Genomic DNA, 24,712 nt, shown 5'->3' on the forward strand with positions numbered 1-24,712 from the left:
ATACAGACGCGTCAATCAGTGGTTGGGGGGGTTACACTCCCAACACCAAATGTTTCAGGGAATCTGGTCACTCAATATGAAACAGTTTCACATAAATGTGTTGGAAGCAATGGCAGTGTTTTCTAACCTTGAAACAATTGCATCACCACAAGACAAGTCATGTGAGGATAGTCTCAGACAATTCAGTGGTAGTCCACTGCATAAACAGAGGAGGTTCCAAATCACCCAATCTGAATCATGTTCTAGTAACAATATATTCCTTGGCAGCAAAAAGAAACTGGTTCCTGTCAGCAACACATCTGGCAGGAGTAAAAAATGTTATAGCGGACGCTTTATCCAGAACCAAGCCTTTAGAATCGGAGTGGTCCCTAGACATGAATTCATTTCGGTGGATAACCAGACTAGTTCCAGATCCCCAGGTAGACTTGTTTTGCGACATGCACCAACCACAAACTTCCTTGCTACGTAGCCCCCAACCTGGACCCTCAGGCCTATGCCATGGACGCATTAACCTTAGATTGGAACCACTGGCAGAAGATTTATCTGTTCCCTCCAGTGAATCTTCTGATGAAGGTGTTAACAAACTACGTTTCTTCAAAGGAACAGTGGCCCTAGTAACACCCAACTGGCCAAAAGCAATTGGTTTCCGCTCCTACTAGAGCTGAAGCTCCATCCCAGACGGATCCCACATCCAAAGTTGACACAAATAGTTCAAACTCAGACTGTGTCAGCTTCTCAAGAGTAGTTCAAACCCTAACTTTGTGGACTTCATGAAATTTGCTGCTCATAAAGATGCAAATATCGATCCGGAGAATGTCTTATTCATAGAATCTGACAAAAGGGATTCAACGCTTAGGCAATATGATTCGGCTGTTAAGAAATTAGCGGAGTTTATAAAGAATTTAGATATCTTCAAATGACCCCAAATTTGGCCATTTCATTTTTTAAAATTTTAAAACCTTATTGATAAAGGACCTAGCCGCTAGTACTATTACTACGATTAAGTCGGCTCTGAAAAAGATTTTTCAAGTTGGATTTAATATTAATTTAGCAGATTCTTATTTTTCATCCATTCCCAAAGCTTGTGCTCGACTTAGACTACAATTCGTCCTCAAAAGGTCACGTGGTTTTTGGGGGTTTTTTTAAACGATGTTTTAAAACTACCTCGGATATCAACAACGAATCTTGCTCTTACATTTCCTCTACTGAGAAAAACTTTGTTTCTTACAGCCATGGCCTCAGGTGCCAGAATATCAGAATTAGCAGATCTCCTCAGATAATCCTGAGAACTTAGATTTCCTCCCATCAGGAGAAGTACTGCTCTCGCCGGATAGGAGTTTCCTAGCTAAAAATGAAGATCCTCAAAATAGATGGTCTCCTTGGAAAATTATTCCTCTACCTCAGGATACATCCCTATGTCCTGTGGTAACCCTGAAAGCCTTTTTAGCTAGATCATCCTCATGTTCTCCTGGGTCATTTATTGCCAGAGAGGGGGAAAAGGGGGTACTATCTCAATTCAAGGTATTAGACAGCAAATACTCTACTTCATAAAGCAAGCTAATCCAGAATCTTTTCCACATGCTCATGATATTCGGGCTATAGCTACCTCAATTAATTATTTTCAAAATATGAATTTTGATGACCTTAAGAAGTATACGGGTTGGAAATCTCCTCGGGTCTTTAAACGCCACTATCTAAGAAATATTCAAGCCTTAAAATTTTCCACTATAGCGGCGGGGAGTTTAATCTCATCTGACTAACTTTCCTTACTTCAATTTCGTCCCATTCCTATACTGTCCCTTTCTTTCTACCTGCCACTCTCGCCACGATGCCTCTCACCTCGGTAGATCAGATTCAGCCACCCAAGTATCATGCTTCCCCTTAGGATATCGTTCATTCTTAGATTCGGCTTAATCATACCTGTATATATTAGATTATTAAATGTATATGATTCGTTTACATTTTTGTTTAGGTATACATATTTAGTAATTTAAAGTTATATTATTATGAATTTATTCTTAAGTTTAGAAATTAAGATTGATGTATGCATTTTTAGAGATTAAGCTATTTATAAGTTATAATCTTAACTTTAGACTTAGTTTATATGCTACTATTACTTAATGAATATGGAATCTATTAATGATGTTTCGTTATCCTTTTTATTAATTTCAATTCATGAGCTTGAAAGGCATTCTCTGGTATTTTTTCACCGGCGAACACAGGTCGACCCAGAAAAGGGATTTTGACGGAGGAAAAATCTATTTCTGGGGAGAGACCTGTGGCGCCCGGTGAAACCCTACCCTGTTTCCCATCCCATTCCTTTCCAAGCCATTACTGAAATCTATGACAGAAGGATGTAAGATGGCGCTCGCATCGGGCGGGGACTGGGTTGAGTCGGAGCGGTGTGGTGGAGACCGTTGTGTCGGCACATCCCGTGTTCATATGTTGACGAAGGAGTAATCTAATTGGAAGATGACCTGTTGTTTAGTGGCTTTCACACGCCCTTTCTTTATACACGACGCCCTTGAGGTGCTCTGCGCAAGCAGGGTAGTAACCTCTGCATACCAAGTGGTTTAACTTTCTCTGGTATATTTGGAAATTATTTATATCAGAAAAGTATTAAGAAGGACCTTTTCACCGGGCGACACAGGTCTCTCCCCAGAAATAGATTTTTCCTCCGTCAAAATCCCTTTTTTAGTACACTCATAATTATATGAATACATACTACAGTATTTTGGTGAGCAAAGATGTTTTTATGAGGCATAAAGTTTTAAACCATGTATTTGAGCCTTTGGCAACATTTGTATGCAGTTAAAAGTATGTAGGTTACAATTGCATAAGATTAGTGTTTTTGATTAAACTTAATGTACTCTGTGTTCCTATGAAGCTTCATTGTGACTGCAAATTTCTACAGTGACTTTTAGACTGAGGTTGCTAGTCCATTCTTTGTGATTTATTCAAGGTAGCAGACTATCTAAGAACTTGGACCAAATGCTACATAATCTCAAGCATCAAAAAGTGTTGATAACCTTCCATGGAGTTACTAACTAGACCCTGTATTGTATGATCACTGATCAAGAGACCAGTAGCGTAATTAGTATACATATTACAAAAAATGGCTACTTTTAGCAGCAAACATCTGTCCTTAGGCCAATAAAATTTCCTTGTATATTTATAATGAAAAACTAGAATTGGCTTTATTTCTGCTGTGTAAAGGTAACAACAAAATACACACATGTGACCAAAGGCTTACTTTAATGCACAGTTTCCATAGCCGTCGGTTATTAGAAAATCAAACTACCTTAGAGAAATGTTGCAGTAAAAACAGCTTGGTTTGACATCACTTGTCAGTTGGCTTTGATAATCTTCACATACCACTGATGGAGACTGATATATCCTTATCAGGAGGCTTGTTGGTATACATACAAGTCATCTCTCTTGCTAAGGGTCCTTTCTGATTGGTAATAGGCAAAGGACTACTATAGAGAAGGGTCATTAGGTCTGAAGTCTTCAAAGAATAAGATGTTTCATGCTATAGAGTAGGCATACCTCTACAATAAGAATTTGACAAACATGAGGGTAAGCAAAATGTCAAACTATTTGTGAATACACATCCCTGGATTTAGATGTGACATAAGAAGGAGCAAAATACAAAAGAAATGTAAAGGAGTTTTTTTTTTTTTTTAACTACTCTCCTTCTCCATGAATTGTCATAAAATTGTTGTCAGCTTTTAAAATAAAAAACAAAGCAGGATTTAAGAGAGGTACCCACTTCACTACCCAGGAGTGAAGCTTCTGCCATAATTCCATGGTATCATTCATCTTAAGTGTTTTGTTCTTAGAAGGAATAAGTGAGTCTTCAGAGAAATATTGGAGACACTAGTATGCTACTCTATGTATATAGGATCATCCACTTTCAGAATGGCTTCTTTAGCTCCTCCTTTGGGTGGGGCGATAAAATGTGAGAGGATTCTTGTTTGATGGTCTTTGCTTTGAAAGGACATTAAAAATCCCATGAATGTTGCCAAGGATGACCAACCAAGCACTAATCACACCGTTTTTGCAGTAATCATTTGTCACCGAATCGCATTAGAACATCATTATCTGCCCATAGAATCAGTTGTATGAAGTATCCATAACTTTTTAATTATTGATTTAATGAAACTTTGAACAGTCTTCGTGGCTTTGATAAGGTCTTCATGAAATTCTCCTCCAGAACTAGACTTTTCTCCTTTTATGCTCCTGTATGGAAAATAGTGTTGTTTTTAAACTAAAAGTTCTTTAAAAATGTGTTCAGCCACCAGCACTATGCATTTTGAGTGATGTATGTTCATAAATGCATTTAATGGGGTATATGAAATGTCAAACTTATCAAGCTTACCACATTGTATATCACTGGACAAAGACTATCTTGTTGGGGAAGACTTGATAAATGCTCTTCTTGGAAACTTGAAGTGAACTATATAGTTTAAAAAGATGAGAAATTACTTAATTTCTGTGGGTATTTTTATTTTCTATGACAATTTCTGGGCATTTCTGTGACAACTTTTGCTGGGGGGATAGAGGTGTAAAACGCTTGAGTCTGGGGGTTACATCAAGACCTAGATTACCAATATCAATAATTTCCAAGCATAAATAATTTATCTAGGGAGTAGACCCTCTTTTAAACAAGTCTTATTAAAAAGGATTGCTGCATCTGACTCAGTAATGTTGTAGTCTTCTCTATTTTCCTTATCAAGGATTTCTCAAGTGTTGCCAAAACTGGCAAGCAACATGCCAAAGGGCGGGATCATCAAATCTGGTGGAGTCATTTTGAATTATATTTATTACTGCTACTATTACAAGTTGTTTCTCTCTCTCTCTCTCTATGCGACGTTTCGCCCAGATCTGCCAGGGCATTATCACAGTGATGGTTGCTGGAGGACTGAATCTGGTGGTTGTTGTTTTTGATTAAGCTGAAACTTGTGTCAGCACGGGCTCTTGGTCACTGAGAAAGCCGTTAATATCTTGGTGGCGAGTCCTCTTTATAATCATGATCATGCGGACGCTCAGATGCTCCTGCAGGACCCTGGGGATATTCGACTTTTCATTGGCTGGCGGCCAGGCGTCGGAAACGCTCAAAGCGCGTTGACCTTCTCAGGTGTGTTGCGTCACCGGGAGCCATGTTTTCATTGGCTATGACCGTGGTGACATCACTCCTGGTGTTACTGCCATCCTCTTTAGTGTTGGTCCCGTCCTGGGCACTGGTGTTATCCTCTGGAGGGGCAGCTGGGCCTTCCTTACACAGGTGGGCAGCAGGAAGGGTTCCTGTGTCATATTTAGGAGGGGTTTCTGTTCTAGAATGAATGTTTCAAGGAGGCGTAGGCGTCACTGATCAGGGGTTCTTCTGATTATTTCGGTGATTTTGATGATGTCCTCTCGAGTGATGTGCTGTTGGTGGGGCGGTGAGGGTGTGGTGTGATGGTACCATTCTGGGCGTGACAGGAGTTCCCTGGGGCCTGCTGGTGTAGCCATTCCTTGGGATTTCATGATTGGAGGAGAAGTATTCAGGTCATAAGAAAAGCCTACGTCTTTTTTGTACACATCACTAACTAATGCTTAGTTCACTAATGGGTTATACGTATCTTGATTACTAGTAGTCAAACACACTCCATACATGTTATCCAGTCTGTTTCTCTTCTTGCTAACTACCCTCTCAAATTTACTTCACAATACTATCCACAAACGTGTTGCCTCCTCCAAAGTCTATTCATGTAGCACAATGATGATTTCATTTGTATTTTGCTAGGGTACTGACACAAATCACTGAACTTAACATTTATTCACAAGATTTATTCTACAGTATATTTACAATTATAAACAAATATAAAGTCAAACAGTTACAATGAATCCGTCTAAATGATACTGATTATGTGAATACAATTTTATCAAAGTTATGGAACATCAGTGCAGTAACTCAAATTGTCTAAATATTGTAGTGTGCATGAAAACTTAAATGACAATGAAAATTGTCTAAATACTTACTGTATGGAATGTGAATAAATAGAAGTTGGTTCTTACCAATATATGGAGTAGGTAAACAATATTTAAACTGGCACGTCAGTTCTTAATAGGAATACTATATTATATTGTTATAACTTATTTCATTCCTTGACATCAATTTTTAATGCAAATTCCATGTGACATGATGCACTTCACATTTCAATGTATATCAGTTTCGATCATTAGTTGAAAGCTTCATGCCTGGCTTTTCAAAGTATACTTAACTACCTACACACTTCTTGATGTGTAACAGTCCAAATCAGTTTGACTCATGATATCCGATGTATGGGAAGCTGGTCTGCATACATTAGTGGACCTCCTTCTCTGGTGCTAGCGTCCTCTTTCCTAGTGTAACAAATTAATTTTTAAAATGACAATTTGTCCAAAATTGCATTTTTCCTAACTATACAAACCTGAGGTCCTTTTACAATAGGAAGATACTAGGGCGGCAGCTGGATAGGTCGTAAGCTTTCGAACAAGGGTTCGGTAGTTAACTGCTTGTCCGACAGGCGCGCTTGCGCGCGACTGGGAGGTAAACAAATCACTTTTGCTTTGGCCCAAGCAAAAACTGCAGAGTGAGGGGTGGCATGAGGTGGGGCTATGTGTAAAAGGACCTCAGGTTTGTATAGTTAGGAAAATGCAATTTTGGACAAATTGTCATTTGTTCCGACACGGCATACAAAACCTTCGGTCCTTTTACAATAGGAAGACTCACTTCTTGGTGGGTGGAATCTGAGTCTTTGTGAACAGACTGGTGTTCGCCCTACCTTGGAAGCCTCCCTGGTCGTAAGAGCGAGGGAGGGATCCAAGCCTCTGTCCGATTGATCGGGGTGTGCACCGCAGGATCAATGGTCAGACCTCTGGACCGAGTACTAAGAGAGGGCATGCGCATCTCTTAGTACCAGCAATGCAAGAACTTGTTTCCTGGTACAGGAGCAAATATAAAGTCATGGGTTGACTCTTGTAGGCATCCACTTCCCCCCCTTGTAGAAGGGAAGTGGTGGATATTCTGCTCCTATCCCTAGTGAAAGGGATAGGATGGGGCTCTGTCATATAGCTCACCTGCATCTCGTCCTCATCCAGCGTAGTGACGACCATGGCCCTCTGCCACAGGTAGAGGGAAGGAAAAGATGGGAAGAGAGAGCCAGTCACTCACTCACTCACACATCCATCCACAGTCACACCAGGACTCGATGCTGTTCAGCCTGCGAGGGTCTGGGTTAGCTACACAACTTGTTGAGCAGCCACCACGGGTCCCAAGGAAAAGGTATCCAAGGACCTGTGGGCAATATCCCGAAGGTAGAAGGACGTAAAGGTAGTCTGGTTAGACCAGACCCCTGCCTTCAGGACCTGCGCCACGGAGAAGTTCTTGCGAAACGCCCCAACGAGGGGCCAATACTTCTGACTTCGTGAGCTCTCGGACGGGACGTACGGATGTCGTCACTACCATCAGCCTCATACGCCCTCCTGATGACCTCACGCAGCCAGAATGAAAGTGTTCTTGGATACTTCTTTCTTGGTGACCCCGGTGCTAACGAAGAGGCGTCGACACTCAGGCCTGAGGTGTCGAGTTCTCTTCAGATAGCGCCGTAGCGCCCTCACAGGACAAAGCAGCATCTCATCCGCATCATTATCGGTGAAGTCCAATAGGGAGGGAATCGTGAATGACTCGAAACCTGTCATCAGGGACTGACGGTTCTGAGTCTTCGCAACGAAGTTCGGGGACGAAATCGAGCGTCACGGATCCCCATCCCCTGGAGTGTCCGTACATCATAGGAAAGACCATGAAGTTCCCCTACTCTCTTCGCCGATGCCAGGGCCAGCAAGAAGAGGGTCTTGAGGGTCAGATCCCTGTCTGACGACTCTCGGAGTGGCTCGAACGGTGTTCGAGTCAGACTCCTAAGGACGAGATGTCACGTCCCACGCAGGGGGCCTGAGTTCCCTGGGTGGGCAAGACCTCTCGAAGCTCCTCATCAGCAAGGAGATCTCGAACGAGTTCGAGATGTCCAGCCCCCTCAGTTTCAGGACGAGCGCCAATCGGCGGCTCTGTATCCTTTAACTGTGGGGACTGAAAGGAGCTTCTCTCGGCGAAGAAAACACGAGGAAATCCGCTACCTGCTGAAGAGTGGCTCTGAGAGATAGACCCCGTCTACGACACCAACCACAGAAGACGGCCCACTTCCCCTGGTACACAGCTGCAGAGGACTGACGGACGTTGCCAGCCATCTCTGTTGCTGCGCTACGAGAAAAGCCTCTCGTTCGCAAGAGATGGTGGATAACAGCCAGCCGTGAAGACGTAGGGGACTGGACTGCTCGGTGGTACCGCTCGACGTGTGGCTGGGCGAGAAGGTTGTGCCAAGGGGGAATCTCTCTCGGTTCTCCTGCGAGAAGATCCAGCAGGTCCGGATACCAAATGGCCTGTGGCCATTTGGGAGCCACCAGGATCATCCTGAGATTCGGTGGACCAGCGCTCGACTGATCACCTTGCGAATCAGGCTGAACGGGGGAAAGGCATAGGCGAAGAGGTTGTCCCACGGGTGTTGAAGAGCGTCCTCTGCAGGCTGCCCATGGGTCCGGCACGGCGAGAAGAACACCTGGAGCTTCCTGTTGTGCCGGGGTGGCGAACAGATCCACGACTGGTCGCCCCCACAGGTCGAAGAGCCTTTCCGCCACGTCCTGGTGTAGAGACCATTCGGTCCCTATCACCTGATCCCGACGGCTGAGCGTGTCCTGCTACTACATTCCTCTTCCCTGGAATGTAGCGTGCCGACAGCTCTATTGAGTGTGCCTGAGCCCACTCGTGCACCTGCCGAGTCAACTGTACAACGGGAGAGACACTAGGCCCCCCTGTTTTGTTGACGTAGGCCACCACCGTGTGTTGTCGCACATCAACACCACTGAGTGTCCCATCAAGCGGTCCTGAAACTCTTGGAGAGCGAGGACAGCTGCCTTGAGTTCCAGTACATTGATGTGAAGGTGCTTGTCGTTCTCGTCCCACACTCCTGAAGTCAGCAACTCCTCCAGGTGTGCAGCCCCACTCTCGGTCGATGCGTCTGAGAACAGCTGCATGTCCGGGGGGGGAGTGCTCAGAGGCACTCCTCTTAAGAGGTTCCTGTCGTCGAGCCACCAGGCTAGGTCCTGCCTCACCTCCTGTGTCAGTGACAGCTGGAAAGCTTGGGGGATCCGTCGCCTGTGACCAACTCTCCTTTAGTTCTCCATTGAAGAGACCGCAGGTGAAGACGCCCGTGAGGGACTAACTTCTCGAGTGACGACAGGTGTCCGATCACGACTTGCCATCGCTGAGCTACCTGTTCCTGCCGAGACAGGAACTGGTTGGCTGCCTCTCTGAATCTGCTGATCCGCGAGTCTGGCGGGGAAGACTCGCCCTGCTACCGTGTCGATCAGCATACCCAGGTACTTCATCCTCTGCTTGGGCTCGAGATCGGACTTCTCGAAGTTCACAACGATCCCCAGATCGCGACAGAACTCGAAGCAGATCGATCCCTGTCCTGTAGCAACTGCGAGCGGGACTCGCCAGGACTAACCAATCGTCGCGATACCTCATCAGACGTATACCCGTGCGAATGGGCCCAAGCAGACACAGTGAACACTCGCGTGAACACCTGTGGGGCGGTTGAGAGACCGAAGCACAGTGCCCTGAACTGGTACACCGTCCCGTCGAGGATGAAGCGGAGGTACTTTCTGGAGGACTGATGAATGGGTATTTGGAAATACGCAATCCTTCAAGTCCACTGAAGCATGAAATCGTTCTCCCTGATGGAGTCGAGCACTGAGCGTGCCGTCTCCATCGTTGAACCGGGTGTCTGGCGAACGAACCGGTTCAGGGGAGAGAGATCTATCACCGGGCGCGCCAGCCTCCCGTAGACTTTTTCCACCAGGAAAGAGTCGACTGTAAAAGCCCGGTGACTGATCCGTGACGATCTCTACAGCTCTCTTGCTCAGCATGGTCTTGATCTCCTGTCTGAGTGCTACGTCCTTCGGTGACCCGTGGACGTACGACTGCTGTTGGACGGGGGACGTTGGAGGTGATGGGTGGCCGAGATTCGAAGGGTAATAGATATCCCTCCCGAAGGACATCTACAATCCAGGTCTCGGCGCCGTAGCGCTGACCAAGTTGCCCAATGGCTGGCCAGGCACCCCCCCACTTCCGGCAGCAGTAGAGGGGGAACGCCGTCCCTAGCGTTTCCCCCCTTCCCCTTCTTCGACTTCTTCCCAGAGCCTCCACGGGATGAGGAGGGCTGGGAGGAGGGCTGGTTACGGCCCCCCTTGCCAGAAGTCGAAGAAGACAGAGTCATTCCTCGCTTGGGCTTCGACGCAGCAACCGTCTTAGCACGCCGGAGGAAGCGCTAGCCGAGCTCTTAGACTTGGCCGCAGTCCGAGGCTGCCCAGAAGCCTTCGAGACTGCCTGGTGAACCAGACGGTCACTATCCTCAGTTCGCCGTCTGTCCACCGCAGCATCCACCATCTCTCCTGGGATGAAAGACGTGGACCTCCGCAAAGGTCCGTGTCGAAGTCCCAATGCCGCTTCAACGCCCGGTCCCCGCCCTGGAAACCCCGAGTAAGGACAGCGTCCCTTTCGTCGGAGAACCAGGTTGGCCCACAGGTTCACCGTCTGGTGGGCAAGGAAAGAGATGGCTCTTCCCCCAGACTGGCAAAGTCTCCTAAGGCCGAGTCATCTTCGGGAGAAATTCCCCCAGAGTTGGCTGCGACCTTAGATACTGTGAGGGACCACAGATCTAGCCAGGAGACGGCCTGGAAAGCTGCCATGGCGGTAGATTCCAGGCCTAGTTGCCTCTTGCTGCGAGAACCACAGGTTCTCGGACAGGAGCTGTTGCAGAGACACACCCGGAGTCAGCCTCGCTAACTCCGGGTTCACCTGTTTGGGCGGCATCGGATCTTCAGATGGCACGTAAAACCGCCGATGTCGTAGCAGAGGAGGTGGAAGTAGTGCTTGGCTAGACCTGCCAGACTTCAGTGAACCGTCCTGTCCAGAGACAAGCGATTCAACTTGGTCCAGCACTGAGTCAGCCAGCTCTGACCGCGGCAAACCCACCGTCGGTCTGGGTTCTCCTCTTCGGGCCCCAGAACGACTCGAGCCGGGACGTGGGCTCGGATGGTGGGAGCGGCGATCCTTCCCCGAGGTCGTTGTGCTGACGAATCAGCGCAATAACCTCGGCAAAGTTCCTCTGGACTCAGGAGGTGACTGCATCCTGTGGAGTCGGACCGTCCAGTCCCTCAAACAGGAGCACCTCCCGAGACCCTCCTCCCTCAAGGAGAGGAGGACAGCGACAGCCCCCTCTCGGCTCCTCCTCCAACCACCTGTGCGTAAGACCTGGCTGGTCCGAGAACCGAGCCTGGTACGTACGACGACGTGGCGGGATCCTGAAGGGCGCACCCTTCACGATCACTCCTCAATACTCGCCCCTCCCGGTGTAACCCGAGGAGGTTGAAGGTATGGGAGAGGCAGACCTGACGCTCTCTCCTCGCTCACTGGCAGAACCAGCGGGCGTTGGAGGACTGCAGGCGATCGTCAACGCCGCGGTGGCGATCGAGCTGCAGACCTAGTCGAGCCGTCTCGCTGTGGAGAACGGCTGGACCGAGACAGCGGCCGGCCCCCGGTCTCGTGGTGTCAGAGGAGCTGGTGCTGGTTACCGTACCCGATCGCTCTCTGTAAGAGCGACGGTCAGGCGACCGGCGAGCTCCACTGTCACGGTGAGACCGGTGCGTGTCCTCACGGTGCGTCAGTTCGCTGGTACCAGCCGTGGCTGGTGCCGGCGAACGGAGGGGGGACCTCTTCCCAGCCTCAGCCCGTGGCCGGTCATGGACCGTCGCGTCCGCTCCGGGTAGCCAGCTGCTCGCCGCGAGAGCGAGAGCTGGTCTGGTGAGAGTCGCAGTGAGCGGCTGTCACCAGTCTTCCGCTCCGTGCCGTGAACCTGACGCTGAGCGGACTCAGAGGTCTGGTTTCCTGGCTGCACGGTCGCTGGTAGGCGACCGTACACTCGGTACCTCTCGCGAACGGAGCGGCCGAGCCGGATCCGTTCGCTGCTGTGGCCGAACCACTGACAGCAGGTGAGGAACAGTGCCGGTGTTAGCCGGCACCGCTGGTCCCCCGGTCCAGTCTTCTTCCTTGCGGTAGAGAAGAGAGGGTCCTGCTCCCGAAGGAGCAGGTGGCGACCAGCGGAAGAAACCCCCCGTCTCACCAGAGCGAGACTGGGCCTTAGAAGCTCCCGAAGGAGACTTCTTAGGGGGGGGGGAGGAGGCGACCTTCTTCTTCTTAGGCGGGGGAGCCTTAGAAGAAGAAGGGGAAGAGGCGGCAGACGACGACGACGACGAAGAAGACGATGAAGACGAGTGAAGACGACGACGACACCTTCCTCCTCTTCTTCTTCTTCTTCGTCGTCAACTCCTCAGGACCGACGTCAGGTCTGTCATCCAGGACGGAGCCGGGGCTGCTGTTGCCGAAGCAACAGGGCCCGGACGTACCTGTCCGAACAGACCAGCATCGGGAGCAGCGGCGCCAGGAACGGAACAACATCAGCAGGTGCGAGCATCACAGGAACGGCAGCAGACACGGGCAGGATCAGAACAGGAACAGCAGCGGTGGTCACGGCAGGTACGGCAGATACAGCTGGTCGAACCAACGGCACAGACGTCATCGGTACCGGTGGGAGGTCCCAGGGGCGAGCTCTTCGGGCACATGAAGTCCGGTCGCAGGCAGCACGGCAAACCCAGGTGGCGGCATCACACTCCCACCGAGTTACGGCGACTGGCCCCTGCACCGATGTGTGGGTGTCACAGAGACCGCGTGCTGGGTGTACACCAGGTTGAGGAGGTGACGCGTAGCCAGGTGTTGTCAGGGTCGTGGTGGTGGTTGTGACCGTAGCATGCGTAACCGCCACGGAGCCAGCGAGATGATAGAGCAGCCCCTGGACACTCGGCACGCCCTGCAGTCACAACGATGCCCACACCTGTCCTAGGTCATCCTTCACGGCAAACCGCACCTGAGGAGGCAAAAGTCGGGTGATTAGGAGGATCCTCTACCCGCTCGCGCGAAGACGAGCGGATAGAGGACCCAGAGTACAACTCTACGTCGGGGTATCTAGCGCCCTCCTCCACACTCGACACATCGGGAGAGGAGAAGGACCTAGACAACCGCCCCGAAGGGGAAGGCGCGAGACGTGGAAGTTGAGCGGGTCGGCAGGAAAGAAGACGAAGTGTCCGTCACCAAAGGAGTCGCGGGAGAGCTTCCCGACGACTCCTTTGGAGGCCTTCGCTTCTTCCTGCCCTCATACAATGTCCACTGCGCCTCCGACCAGTCAATACAAACATCACAGGGCTCGGCCCGGGTGCATTCGCGCCCGGCCACCGAGCACACAACACATGAGGGTCAATCTCGGGGAATGATCTGAACTTCCCGCATTTGCGCCCTTCGGTACCCGGGCAAAGTCTCCTTGGGGTAGCGAGGCGTGGAGATTCCATCATAATTCAATTGCAGCGTAATTAATATGATAAGAGAGAAAAACTGTACTTACAAGCTCTTTCATACACAATTACAAAAAACAAACTAGAAAGCAAACGACGAGCAGCGGGCAGAGAGCGAACACACACGTCCATCCACTGTGAGGCCGAAAGCAAAAAGTGATTTGTTTACCTCCCAGTCGCGCGCGCGCGCCTGTCGGACAAGCAGTTAACTACCGAACCCCTTGGTTCGAAAGCTTACGACCTATCCAGCTGCCGCTAGTATCTTCCTATTGTAAAAGGACCGAAGGTTTGTATGCGTGTCGGAACAAACTTCTAATACTGCAACTCTTATACAAATTACAAAAAAGATGACAAAAAATCTTAAGCTAAACCTATGTTAGCTTTAAGACCTGAATTTTGTCAATGCTCTTCTGAACAGCATACTAATGCTGTTCAGAACAAACTGTACAAATCTGTTGATGTACACTTCAGAACACATTATCAAATAGTTCAGCTAATTATGAGTGCTGTTCATAGCACTCATGATTTAGCTGACTGTTTTGATAATGTGTTCTGAAGTGTACATCAACAGATTTATACAGTCTGTTCAGAACAGCATACTAATGAAAGAAGTGAAACAAGGCTCCTACCTGCTGGGTGAAAACCTGGACCATTAGTTCTCAAACCTTTTCATGCTCCCAAGTCACTAGTTTTGTGGCCAGGGAGCATGATAAAAGGTTGAGGGCTGTTGGTCCAGGTTTTCACCCAGCAGGTAGGAGTCGCCATCTTTGTCTTTTGTCCCTGTATCAGATGCGCAGAGGCTGGAGGGTATGTTGGTTTCACTAGGCCTATCAGTCTGCCAAACCACAACCTTGCTGTACATGGATATTTTGGGTCGACAGCCTCATTTGCACAGTTTAAGGAAACCACTGCTACTCCAATGTCATTAGTTATCCAAGACAATCTCTGCAAGGTAAAATGTGGCTCCACTCTTGCTCTGTCATTGTAATGTGAGGATTTCAGGACATATATTGGAGATCCATGGGGTTTCAGGAAAGGTGAAAGTCAATGACAGAAACAAGTGTTCTATAAAATGTAAGATGGATCCTTGTTTGTTCTTGGTACCAAAGGCTACTGGAGATGTACACTCAATCACTGATCTTAGCCTGCTAAACAAGTACCTGCAAGCAGACCACCTGTAGGATAGACTGGAAAGTCAATGCATCAGTTGTCTAGCAGGAATGGGACTCCAAGCACCTTTGAAACCTCCAAAATACACATTTCATCATTCTGATTTGCCATTTCAAGGAGATACCCATCTATGTTTTGTGTGGCCAGGTACATTCTAGTTTCAAGCAATATTTCAGTCTGACCATAGCTCTGGAAGCATTAACCCAGATTTTGGCAACAGTGGCAGTATGGGTACATAGATCCTACAAAAGATCTCAGGTGCTTGGAAGACGGGCTAGTCATGGCAGTCACAGTGGCAAATTTACCAAAAATTGTAAAAAGACTTTCCATGTGGTTTATACACAGACTTGCTAGATATTCATCTCAACTGGAAATAGTGTTTTGGCTCCTTCAGCCTGGGATACATAGCTGGGCATGGCTATAGAAATGACAATGGAGAATAGGATCAAGAAATTACACTTCTTGATCCAAACAGTTTTAAAGGTCATCCAAATCCTTTGGCCAGGTTGTGGCACTAATGTAAACCACTAATACCTGCAGAAAAAGATCATAAAAAGGTATATGAATGGTTAACAAATCATGAATGAAGGTCAACATGTGAAAGATACACAATGCTGCTCCGTATGGTACAGCTACACAGGCAACAACATTAATAAGCATAGCACAATCATGACTAAATAAAAAATTCTCACAGACCTTATCTTCTCCCATAAGTAGATAAGTAGCACCTAATCCTAGCAGCCTTGTCCATGCTAATTTGTAGATGCATATTACCACATAACTGTTTGCTAGCTAGATACTTATACTTTGCAAAATTTAGATGTAGATTTGGTATTCTATGGCTATTTTCTATTAGGATGAAAAACTTATCCAGCTGTTGTACGGAATAAGACTTCAGTTCCCAAAAGCCAACACTGAACTGCAAGTACTTTATGCATACTCACTTTCTATGTGCAGATCTGAAGATTTGAAATGCAAACAACTGTCCGAGGACAACGTGTGTGATTGAGACAGATAAACAAAAGCTGTTGGAAACACTGACCCCAAACAGAAGTGGGAGAAGATGCAGAGAAAGACAACTTCTCACATGCACACTGATTTGGAATTGATTCAAATAAACCTGCTTGGACTTACTGTCTTTTTTATAAAATGTTAATTTTCAATAACCTTCAGCATTCCATTTACCCTGGAATTCTTGAAAGTCTCTGTCACAATCTTCCTACCTTCCATACGGACAACTTTGATTAGGTTTTACAATATCTACAGCTACAAGTGAACTTGTACACTGGTGGCTAACTATCAATTTTAACAAAATTTTTATCTTTCTGACCTTCACAAATATGGTTAATTTATATGGAAGAGTGATAAATAAATGCATTTATAACACATTTAGATAAATATGAATATCATTATCTTGGAGAATAATCAAAATTACAAAATTATAATCTGCACTGTATTCAAATGCATTCATGAAATTATTATAAAAAATAAAGAGAAATAAAACTTGAAAAGTTAACAACAAACTGTAAAAAAGTTACAAAAATATATTAATTGAACACAAATACTTACACAGGTACAAACTTTGACATATTGTAGGAACCACAGACTGGGAAGTTCAAAAGGTTATCAAACAGCTCTACATTCCTCACCGAGCCAAAGAACTCTGTGACAAGTACATTATTTGGATCTCTCTTGTAAAGGTCTCGTCGGACACAACAGTAGATATGCATACTCGCTGGACAAACTTGAAGCTGTAAATTAAAAGAAACTCATTATGCAATAAAACTGCTTGCAATTTGAATCACTGATAACAGAAATTATTAAAAATGTCATAGATAAACGTAATCAGTTCAAGCCAATCAAACAGAACATAAACTTTTTCTTTTCATTTGATCGAAAACAGCACATAAAAGTACTGCTATGTATATGGAAGACTAGTGGTGTAAACATTCAAGGATAGAAAAACAGTAATGTATAGCTGAAAAATAAAGATTACGTAGCACTTCAAAGATAAAATGGTACAGGTCTGAATCTTTCAATCACGACACTAAGTTAAAATTCTTACAAGGCAGTACCAACTATGAAGGATTTACATTTTTTTTTTTGTATGGAAAGTAAATTCAAATAAATAAGATAAGAGCTCAAGAATTAGCAATACCATATGTGGCACTTGTGGAGACTTTCTAATAGTATACATAAGTATATATTTATCCCTGATTGCCTGGCTTGTTTAAAACAGAGTAACAAGATTTTGGCACCATAAAGCAAGGAAAAACTAAGACTACAGAAACTTCAAAAAGCAAGTAAAAAATATATGTAAAGCAATCTGAAGTTGAAAAGTCAAAAAGAATTATAGATATGTATATTCTTTTAATTTATTGTATTTAATATATATTTTATACTACCAATGTATTGGGCAATAGAATGCTCCAAATTTCAAGCGATGGCCAACTTTGTTACTGTTTTAAGACCGTAGTTTTTTATTATATCATACACCTACTATGAGATTCAGGGCCTCTGTAACACGGTTTTTTTCGCAATACTTTTTATTTATGCATATCATAAATATAACGCTTATTCAGAATACATATTATATTCTACACATAAAATTTTGACTGCATTTTGCATTAACATATTGAATAAATTTGATACTTATAATGTAAAAGGGACTTTTTTTGAAGACGGGCCAACTTACTCAGAGAAAAGGTTTCGAACGCACCTCGTTACGTAACTTATGATAGCATTTCTTCCCTCTTTCTCGATGGATTCGATGGATATTGGCTATACGTAACAAGGCTAAACCTCTGGCAACAATGACATACAAACTTAAATACAAGCAAAGCAGTAGTACACCTTTATGAACTCTGGAACCTCTCACTGATAATTGTCATAATTGAACAAACCAACAAAACTATGTTAATAAAATACAAAAACACTTTGATTATTAGTCTAACTTCCAAAATAGGTTTCCTAAGAAATTACAGTCTACTTTATAGGTCACAATCAGATTGACAAGATGAAGGGAATAGTTGGTAATTTTCAAAAACATAGTAGACAAGCTTGATTTGATAACTGCTATATCCAATGTCAAGCAATTTTTTATTTATTGGCTGTCTACCTATTTACTGAAAAAAAATAGCCGTACCATATATTGGCTTTAAACCTTCACCAATAATTATCGTCCGAATGATGACTTCATGAGGCTCCACCCACTTTCGCCTTATTATAATTCAGGATAACACTGAAGGCTACCATGGGCATTGTTGGATTAGAAAATTTAACTTCTGGCTATAAAAACTAATTTCTCGAGTAGTTGTAAGAAGTGCTAAATGATCCTCAAGGATCCCAGCAGTTGGCCTAAACATTTAATTCATGTATATTACATACAGGCGGTCCCCGGGTTACGACGGTTCCGGCTTACGACGTTCCGAGGTTACGACGCTTTTTCTAAATATTCAATGGTATCCGTCCTGGGTTACGACGCTTGTTCCGAGGTTACGACGCTGACGCTTCCGACGCTCCGAGTTAACGACACTTTTAAAAACGCATACTATGATAAAAATCCTTTATAGTTTAGCACAATATATTAATAAAAATAAGTTTCTGGTTATTATTACAACAAAAATTTTGAGGTTATGATGAATTTCGATCTTTTTTATGTTGTGGTTTGATTTTTCTATGTTTTTAGTGACGCCTCCTATGCGGAACTAGTTTCCGAGCGAATGAATACATACTAGCTTGCGGTGCGCAAAGTTTTACATATAACAGTCCAAAAGTGCAAATAATGAAAAAATCATTGCTTGTTTCCAGTAAATAATAACAACAAAAAGAAGTTTCTGGTTAGATTACAACGCAAATTCCAAGTATCCAAAGAGAGACATTATCCAGTAATTTGATCAGAGAGAGAGAGAGAGAGAGAGAGAGAGAGAGAGAGAGAGAGAGAGAGAGAGAGAGAGAGAGAGAGGCGTCTTCCGACGCTCCGAGTTAAGGACAGAGAAGTGTTCGTTTCATTAAACGGCCTCTGACTCATGCCAGTAAACTTGTTGATACTAATAATATAAGCCATGTTTAAAGATACGTTTTACTTTAATTAGTCTATATGATACGTAAATAGTAATCAACTGTTCTTGTAGCCCTCAAGATTTGGCAAAATCGAAGTATCCAAAGAGAGACATTATCCAGTAAACTGGCGAACCTTGACATACGATTTAATTTGTTCCGTTACCATCGTCGTATATCAAAACAGTTGTATCTCAAAGCATTTTTTTCCCATTAAAAATTATGTAATATGTATTAATCCGTTCTAGCGCTATGAAACACACCTAAACACAGCTAAATTACATATAATATACACGTTTATACACAAATAAACGAGTAATAACACACATAATGATAAAATAACATGGCAATGTGATAAATGATAATAAATGTTAATAAAACAAAATCAATTAAAAAAAAGAAAGGAATTTTACTTACCACAACGAAAGATGACGTGAGGCCAGCAGGGAGAGAGGTAGGGTAAGGGTGGCAGGGAACGAGTTGTTCTCTCTTTATTTATGTATGTACACTAATAACTACATAATAAACACAAATGAAATAACATGCTAAACTATTTTTATTTATTTTTTTAATCAGTTCGTAGTTTAGAAATAATGGTGATGCCTTTGGAAGGTTTTTATAGCTTCCTTCTGCTTGATGATCGTGGATATTGTAGAAGGATTTCGACCATACTCATTTGCCAATCGACGATACGAACGCCACGTTCATGCTTTGCTATAATTTCATGTTTTGCTTCCATCGAAATCATTTTCTTGGGTTTTTTCTTATCACCTGCTTTGTCTTTAGCTTTGAGACCCATGGTTAATAATAAAATAGACAAAATAAAACGAAAAATAGGCGCAAATACAATGAACTAAAAACGTACGTGTTAACATGCAGCACCAACAAACAAACAGATTGAACGCCATTTATCGGTCGCCTATACAACTAACACTCATCGCAAAATCGTATCTCAAATATTTCGTTGTATATCAAAGCTTAATATTTTCGCAAATTTTCTGTTGTATCTCAAAACATTCGTATATTAGGGCAATCGTATGTCAAGGTTCGAGTGTAATTTGATCAGAGAGAGAGAGAGAGAGCGAGAGAGAGAGAGAGAGAGAGAGAGAGAGAGAGAGAGAGAGAGACGCCTTGCGAACAATGGTCTCGGGGATTGACGTAACGTTTATTTTCTGAACAGATAGGACAGAGAAGTGTTCGTTTCATTAAACGGCCTCTGACTCATGGCAGGAAATGTTTTGTTGATACTAATATATAAGCCTATTTAAAAATACGTTTACTTTAATTAGTCTATATGATACGTAAATAGTAATCAGCTGTTCTTGTAGCCCTCAAGATTTGGCAAAATCACTCCAGGTTTGTACATAAAAACTTCAAGAATGTAGTGTCACCAGAGGGATTACAATAGTTTTTACCTTCAAGAACCAGCATTCTTTTATGAAAACAACTCCAGGTTGTACATAAAACTACAGGAAACAACATGTAGTGTAACCAAAGGATTATAAGTAAGGTTTTTATAACTTTTTATTAGTTTAAGACATATTTCCAAGCGTCGTTCCGGCTTACGACGATTTTTGGCTTACGACGCGTCTCAAGAATGGAACCCCCGTCGTAACCCGGGACTGCCTGTATAACTGCTGCGGCACTACTGCTACAGTTGTATTACTACGCTAGCACTGATACCCCACCCACATCTATGTATCGTTCCGCCATTCATAAAGTCTTTGGGTTTCAGAGCCGATGGAGTTTCTGTCTGGTGGATGGGCGGGGCAACATTTCGTCAAAAGGTGTTTACTTTCCTTATGTAATGAATGTTTTTCGACTCTTGGCTCGTAATCATTGGCCATGGCGTCGGCTAGATCATTTTTACTCTATAAAAATTCAAACTATCGGGTTTAGGTTATTGATAATGCTGACAAAATTTGTGTGTGGTTGTAAAATATACATATGTCAACTTTCAGCTACATCCGATGCTTTGACAAGGAGCAAAGTCCAAAAAACCGTGTTACAGAGACCCTAAATCTCATAGTAAATGTTGTAATATAGCTTCCATGGACTGAAACTATGTTGTAAAGTAGCTTTCATACTGAAAAGGACAATATCAATTACTGTACATACATTTATGTGAGATTTATTTTAGACTGGTCAAACAGATCTTCTAATAGTGAGTTCATTTGTGTGGCACAACTGCATTAATTTAAATATCATAAGTTTTTCACATGCCATACACCAAAAAATAACAATAATGCCTAATATAACTATTAATAGGCTTAAAATTACAATATCAGACATGAACATTTAGAAAAGGAGACAGGAATTATGGGCTAGGCTTAAAGTAGTCGTCACTGTGTTAAAAAAGGATATATCTGTCACAATTAATATTTTGAGAAGAGTGGATCCCATCATCAAGAATTTCTGGTTTTATAGTTCCTCTCCTTTACAGTACTACTGTATATATGAATTTGGGAAAAGTGGAGTATTTAATACTATTTGCTCCTAAAAATTGAGCCTACATATATAGTAATCTGATGTCAATAAATACATGAATGCCTTTCAATGGAAACTCCATAATTTGTAAATAAAATACTTACAAACTGGGCTAGAGTCTTCTTACTGTCAGGTGTAACTTTCTCAAGAAAGTCCAGGGCATAGTATGTAAAACGATCTATGATGTACACACCAATTGCTGGATCAACATGATGCTGAAATGACAAGGAAACAATTTCACTATCATAAAAAATGACAAACATCATAAAGAATGACCACATATACCATTAACTTGCATAGCAATCTTCTACAAAACAAGAATGATTAGATGTCGAAAAAAATTACTGTACATATACACAGCAATACAGGTTACAAAACTAAGGCAATGGGGCATGCTGCTTTGAAGCAGCATAAAAGCACTATTTGAACTTTTAGTGTCCCAACATTCAGAAATATGCTACAAACACTATTACATAATTTAATAGCAAATTGAAGAAAAGCCTTCCAGTAATGGGCATTGTGACATCACAGTAGCTAAACATGACATGGATGGAAAGGCTCTTTACGGTGAGTTACATGCTCGTACAGTAGTTTTTTGACTGCTGGAAGTTTCATGTTAAAACAGCTAGTGGAAGTTAATTTCACTAAACAGAGGATGTCTTGCAACAGTGACCTTACTCATAATTACCTTTTTAGGAAAATGAAAATACCACTCAGTGTTTTAAAAAATATACAAATCCCTGGAGGTTCTCAACATCCAGAGAGAACAGTCCCAACAATGGTGGAACAAATGATATTATGCCACTGGCACTAATTCCATATCCTACGAACAGACAAGGAGCCTTAAGAACATTGCCTAGTTTGCAGTAAACTACAAAATGTATATTTTTCTATGTGGTAAGAAGTTATTTATCCCCATATACCATGATTTCCTGGGCCTTCCTACAGATGTTCATCCTATTACTTTGGTATCTACTGTTTCTGTGATCAGCTGATCCTCATAAATTCTCATCTCAATCTTTGGATTTTAAGTCTCCTTTTCAAATCTCTTGGTACTAACATCTCTGGTCACCATCACACACTCTGCCATAACTCTAAACATAATATATCACACATTAAACTATTTTCCTTGTCAGCATCAGATGTCTCCTCTGCAGAGTAGTACAAGTACAATCAAAAGTCTTTGCTCTTTCTGTTGATGTCATATTTTTTTTATTTACCAGTAATCCAACTCTCTTGTCATTTCAGTCATGCAGTCTACTTTTTTCTACTGTTCTCTCAAATTCTGCTTCACAGTATGGTTTGTCACCGCGATAACAGAAGTACTCTCTCTTCACAACAGGGTTCTCAACTCTCTTCCCCATTGTAATTGTAATACACTTTGAATTTGAAATCTCTCTCTTGCAATCCTAAGCGCCTCTTGTGACACCATACATTATATTTAGTAGACAGTACAGAATTCAACCCCAACACCTGTACCACAAAATTTAAGTAGGTGGGAGTGCACGAATTTCCATGGAAAATGAAAAATACAAGTAATTACAAATGAGCCTAATAAATGTGGGAACAATAAATAGAAAAAGTTGGATATGGTGACAAGAGACCTGGACATTAGTTGTGTTCATGATCTTGACAGAGGGTATAAAGAAGCTAACACAAAATCTATTAACAGTAACAAGAGAATTAAGGAGTTCTGATGAAATGGCAATAAAGAAAGCTAAAATGAAGTAGGCATACCAGTCAAAACTGAAATGGCTGAAGATAAGACAGAAGTGAGGTGGGTAAATAAAGAACAGTGATGCTAAGGTGACCTTAGAGAAGGTAATGCTTCAGTTTTCAGTTTACTTGCCACAAGAAGACCATGAAAAGAAATGCAAGAATTTTTGGAAGGACTACAATCTGATGATATTAAGAGAAGACCTAAGTGACCAATTTTAACATTCTAACACCTTTTAAAAGACATATTTGAATGAGTAAACTTCTGAAGTGCTCTGGAAATCAGGACCTTGTATAATGTCCAGCTCTTGCAAAAATGAATGTCCATGCAATCAATGGAAACTGTGGATATTTTTTTTTCTGAACACCACTCCAATTCACTTTTTAAAATGAACATCAAAGATACATATTAATATCACAAACAGTAGTCAAAAGAGGAAGGGGTTATCTACTCAACTGCTGCTTTCCAAAATTGAAAATTTTTATCTTACCGACAATGAATCTTCACCAACTAAGCTTGATGCAATGGCCAATATATTTGGTGAGTAAAAGTGTTCATACATAGATGCTGCTTGGCATGTGTCAATGATGAAGAGGATTTCATTGTACCTGTCAAAAAGAGGGGCACATACCTATACACATTATAACTACAGTATGGTACAGAGATTTTATCACTGCATATCAAGAAATCAGGGTATGCAAGATTAGAATTATATTATATAACAGGGAAGAGACAAAAAGGAATGGATGAAAAATTGCAGCTGGAATCAGACACTCTGCCAAGGATATACAAGTGATACCTATTAACCCTTAAACGCCGAAGGGGTATATTAAAAATTCTCTTCCGTGTGCCGAGGCGGTCTCGGAGTGAGCGCGGAAGCGGAAAAAATATTTTTTTCAAAAAATCACAGCGCGCTTAGTTTTCAAGATTAAGAGTTCATTTTTTGGCTCCTTGTTTTGTCATTGCCTGAAGTTTAGTATCAATCATCAGAAATGAAAAAAATTATCATTATCATATACAGTGTGCCCCCCGTATTCGCGTTCTCCGGATTCGCGGACTCACACATTAGCGGATTTCTCTCTGGAACGTTTCCCTGCATTATTCGCGGAAAATTCGCGCATTCGCGGTATTTTTTTATGAAAAATATCCACAAATTCCTGTTTTTTTTTTTATCAATTTCATTATAAAATGCACTTTTTGTGATAAAACTATTAAAAAAACCAACCGTATGAAAATTTTAGTGGTTTTGTCTTGAGTTTTAGCTAACAAAATAGGCTGTTTTTAGCGTTTTTATAAGGGTACCAAACATTCGCGGGTTCTAACTATTCACGGGGGGGTTTGGTACGCATCCCCCGCGAATACGGGGGGGACCACTGTATAAATAATGCGATATATGATAGCGCGAAAACAAAATTTCAAATATAATTGTATTCAAATGGCTCTATGCGCAAAACGGTTAAAGGTAACGAGTTAATTTTTTTCGTTGTAATGAACACTAAATTGCGATAATTTTGGTATATAACACATTGTAAAACGATAAAAAAGCAACACAGAGAAAATATTATCACAAAATAATAGCATGAATTCGTAACGTGCGGACGTAAACAATATTTTTTTTCAAAAATTCACCATAAATCTAAATATTGTCCTAGAGACTTCCAATTTCTTTCAAAATGAAGAAATATGATTGAATATTACTATACTGTAAGAGTATTAGCTTACAATTGCAGTTCT

General features: G+C 43.0%; 1 protein-coding gene across 1 annotated transcript in view; it reads right to left on the bottom strand.

The window, feature by feature from the left end:
- Positions 1-6,309: 6,309 nt before the first annotated feature.
- The window catches only part of LOC135210380 (putative GPI-anchor transamidase), a 31,353-nt gene continuing 12,950 nt past the window's right edge, over positions 6,310-24,712 (bottom strand). Inside the window, exons 5-8 of the mRNA XM_064243287.1 lie at positions 23,469-23,586; positions 21,366-21,476; positions 16,285-16,466; positions 6,310-6,387 (exon numbers count right to left, since the gene is read on the bottom strand). Of these exons, the coding sequence (XP_064099357.1) occupies positions 6,312-6,387; positions 16,285-16,466; positions 21,366-21,476; positions 23,469-23,586 (487 nt within the window). The 3' untranslated portion in view covers positions 6,310-6,311. The remainder of the gene's footprint in view (positions 6,388-16,284; positions 16,467-21,365; positions 21,477-23,468; positions 23,587-24,712) is intronic.

Source organism: Macrobrachium nipponense, chromosome 39 (genome assembly GCF_015104395.2).
Source record: "Macrobrachium nipponense isolate FS-2020 chromosome 39, ASM1510439v2, whole genome shotgun sequence".
NCBI classification, from domain to species: Eukaryota; Metazoa; Arthropoda; class Malacostraca; order Decapoda; family Palaemonidae; genus Macrobrachium; species Macrobrachium nipponense.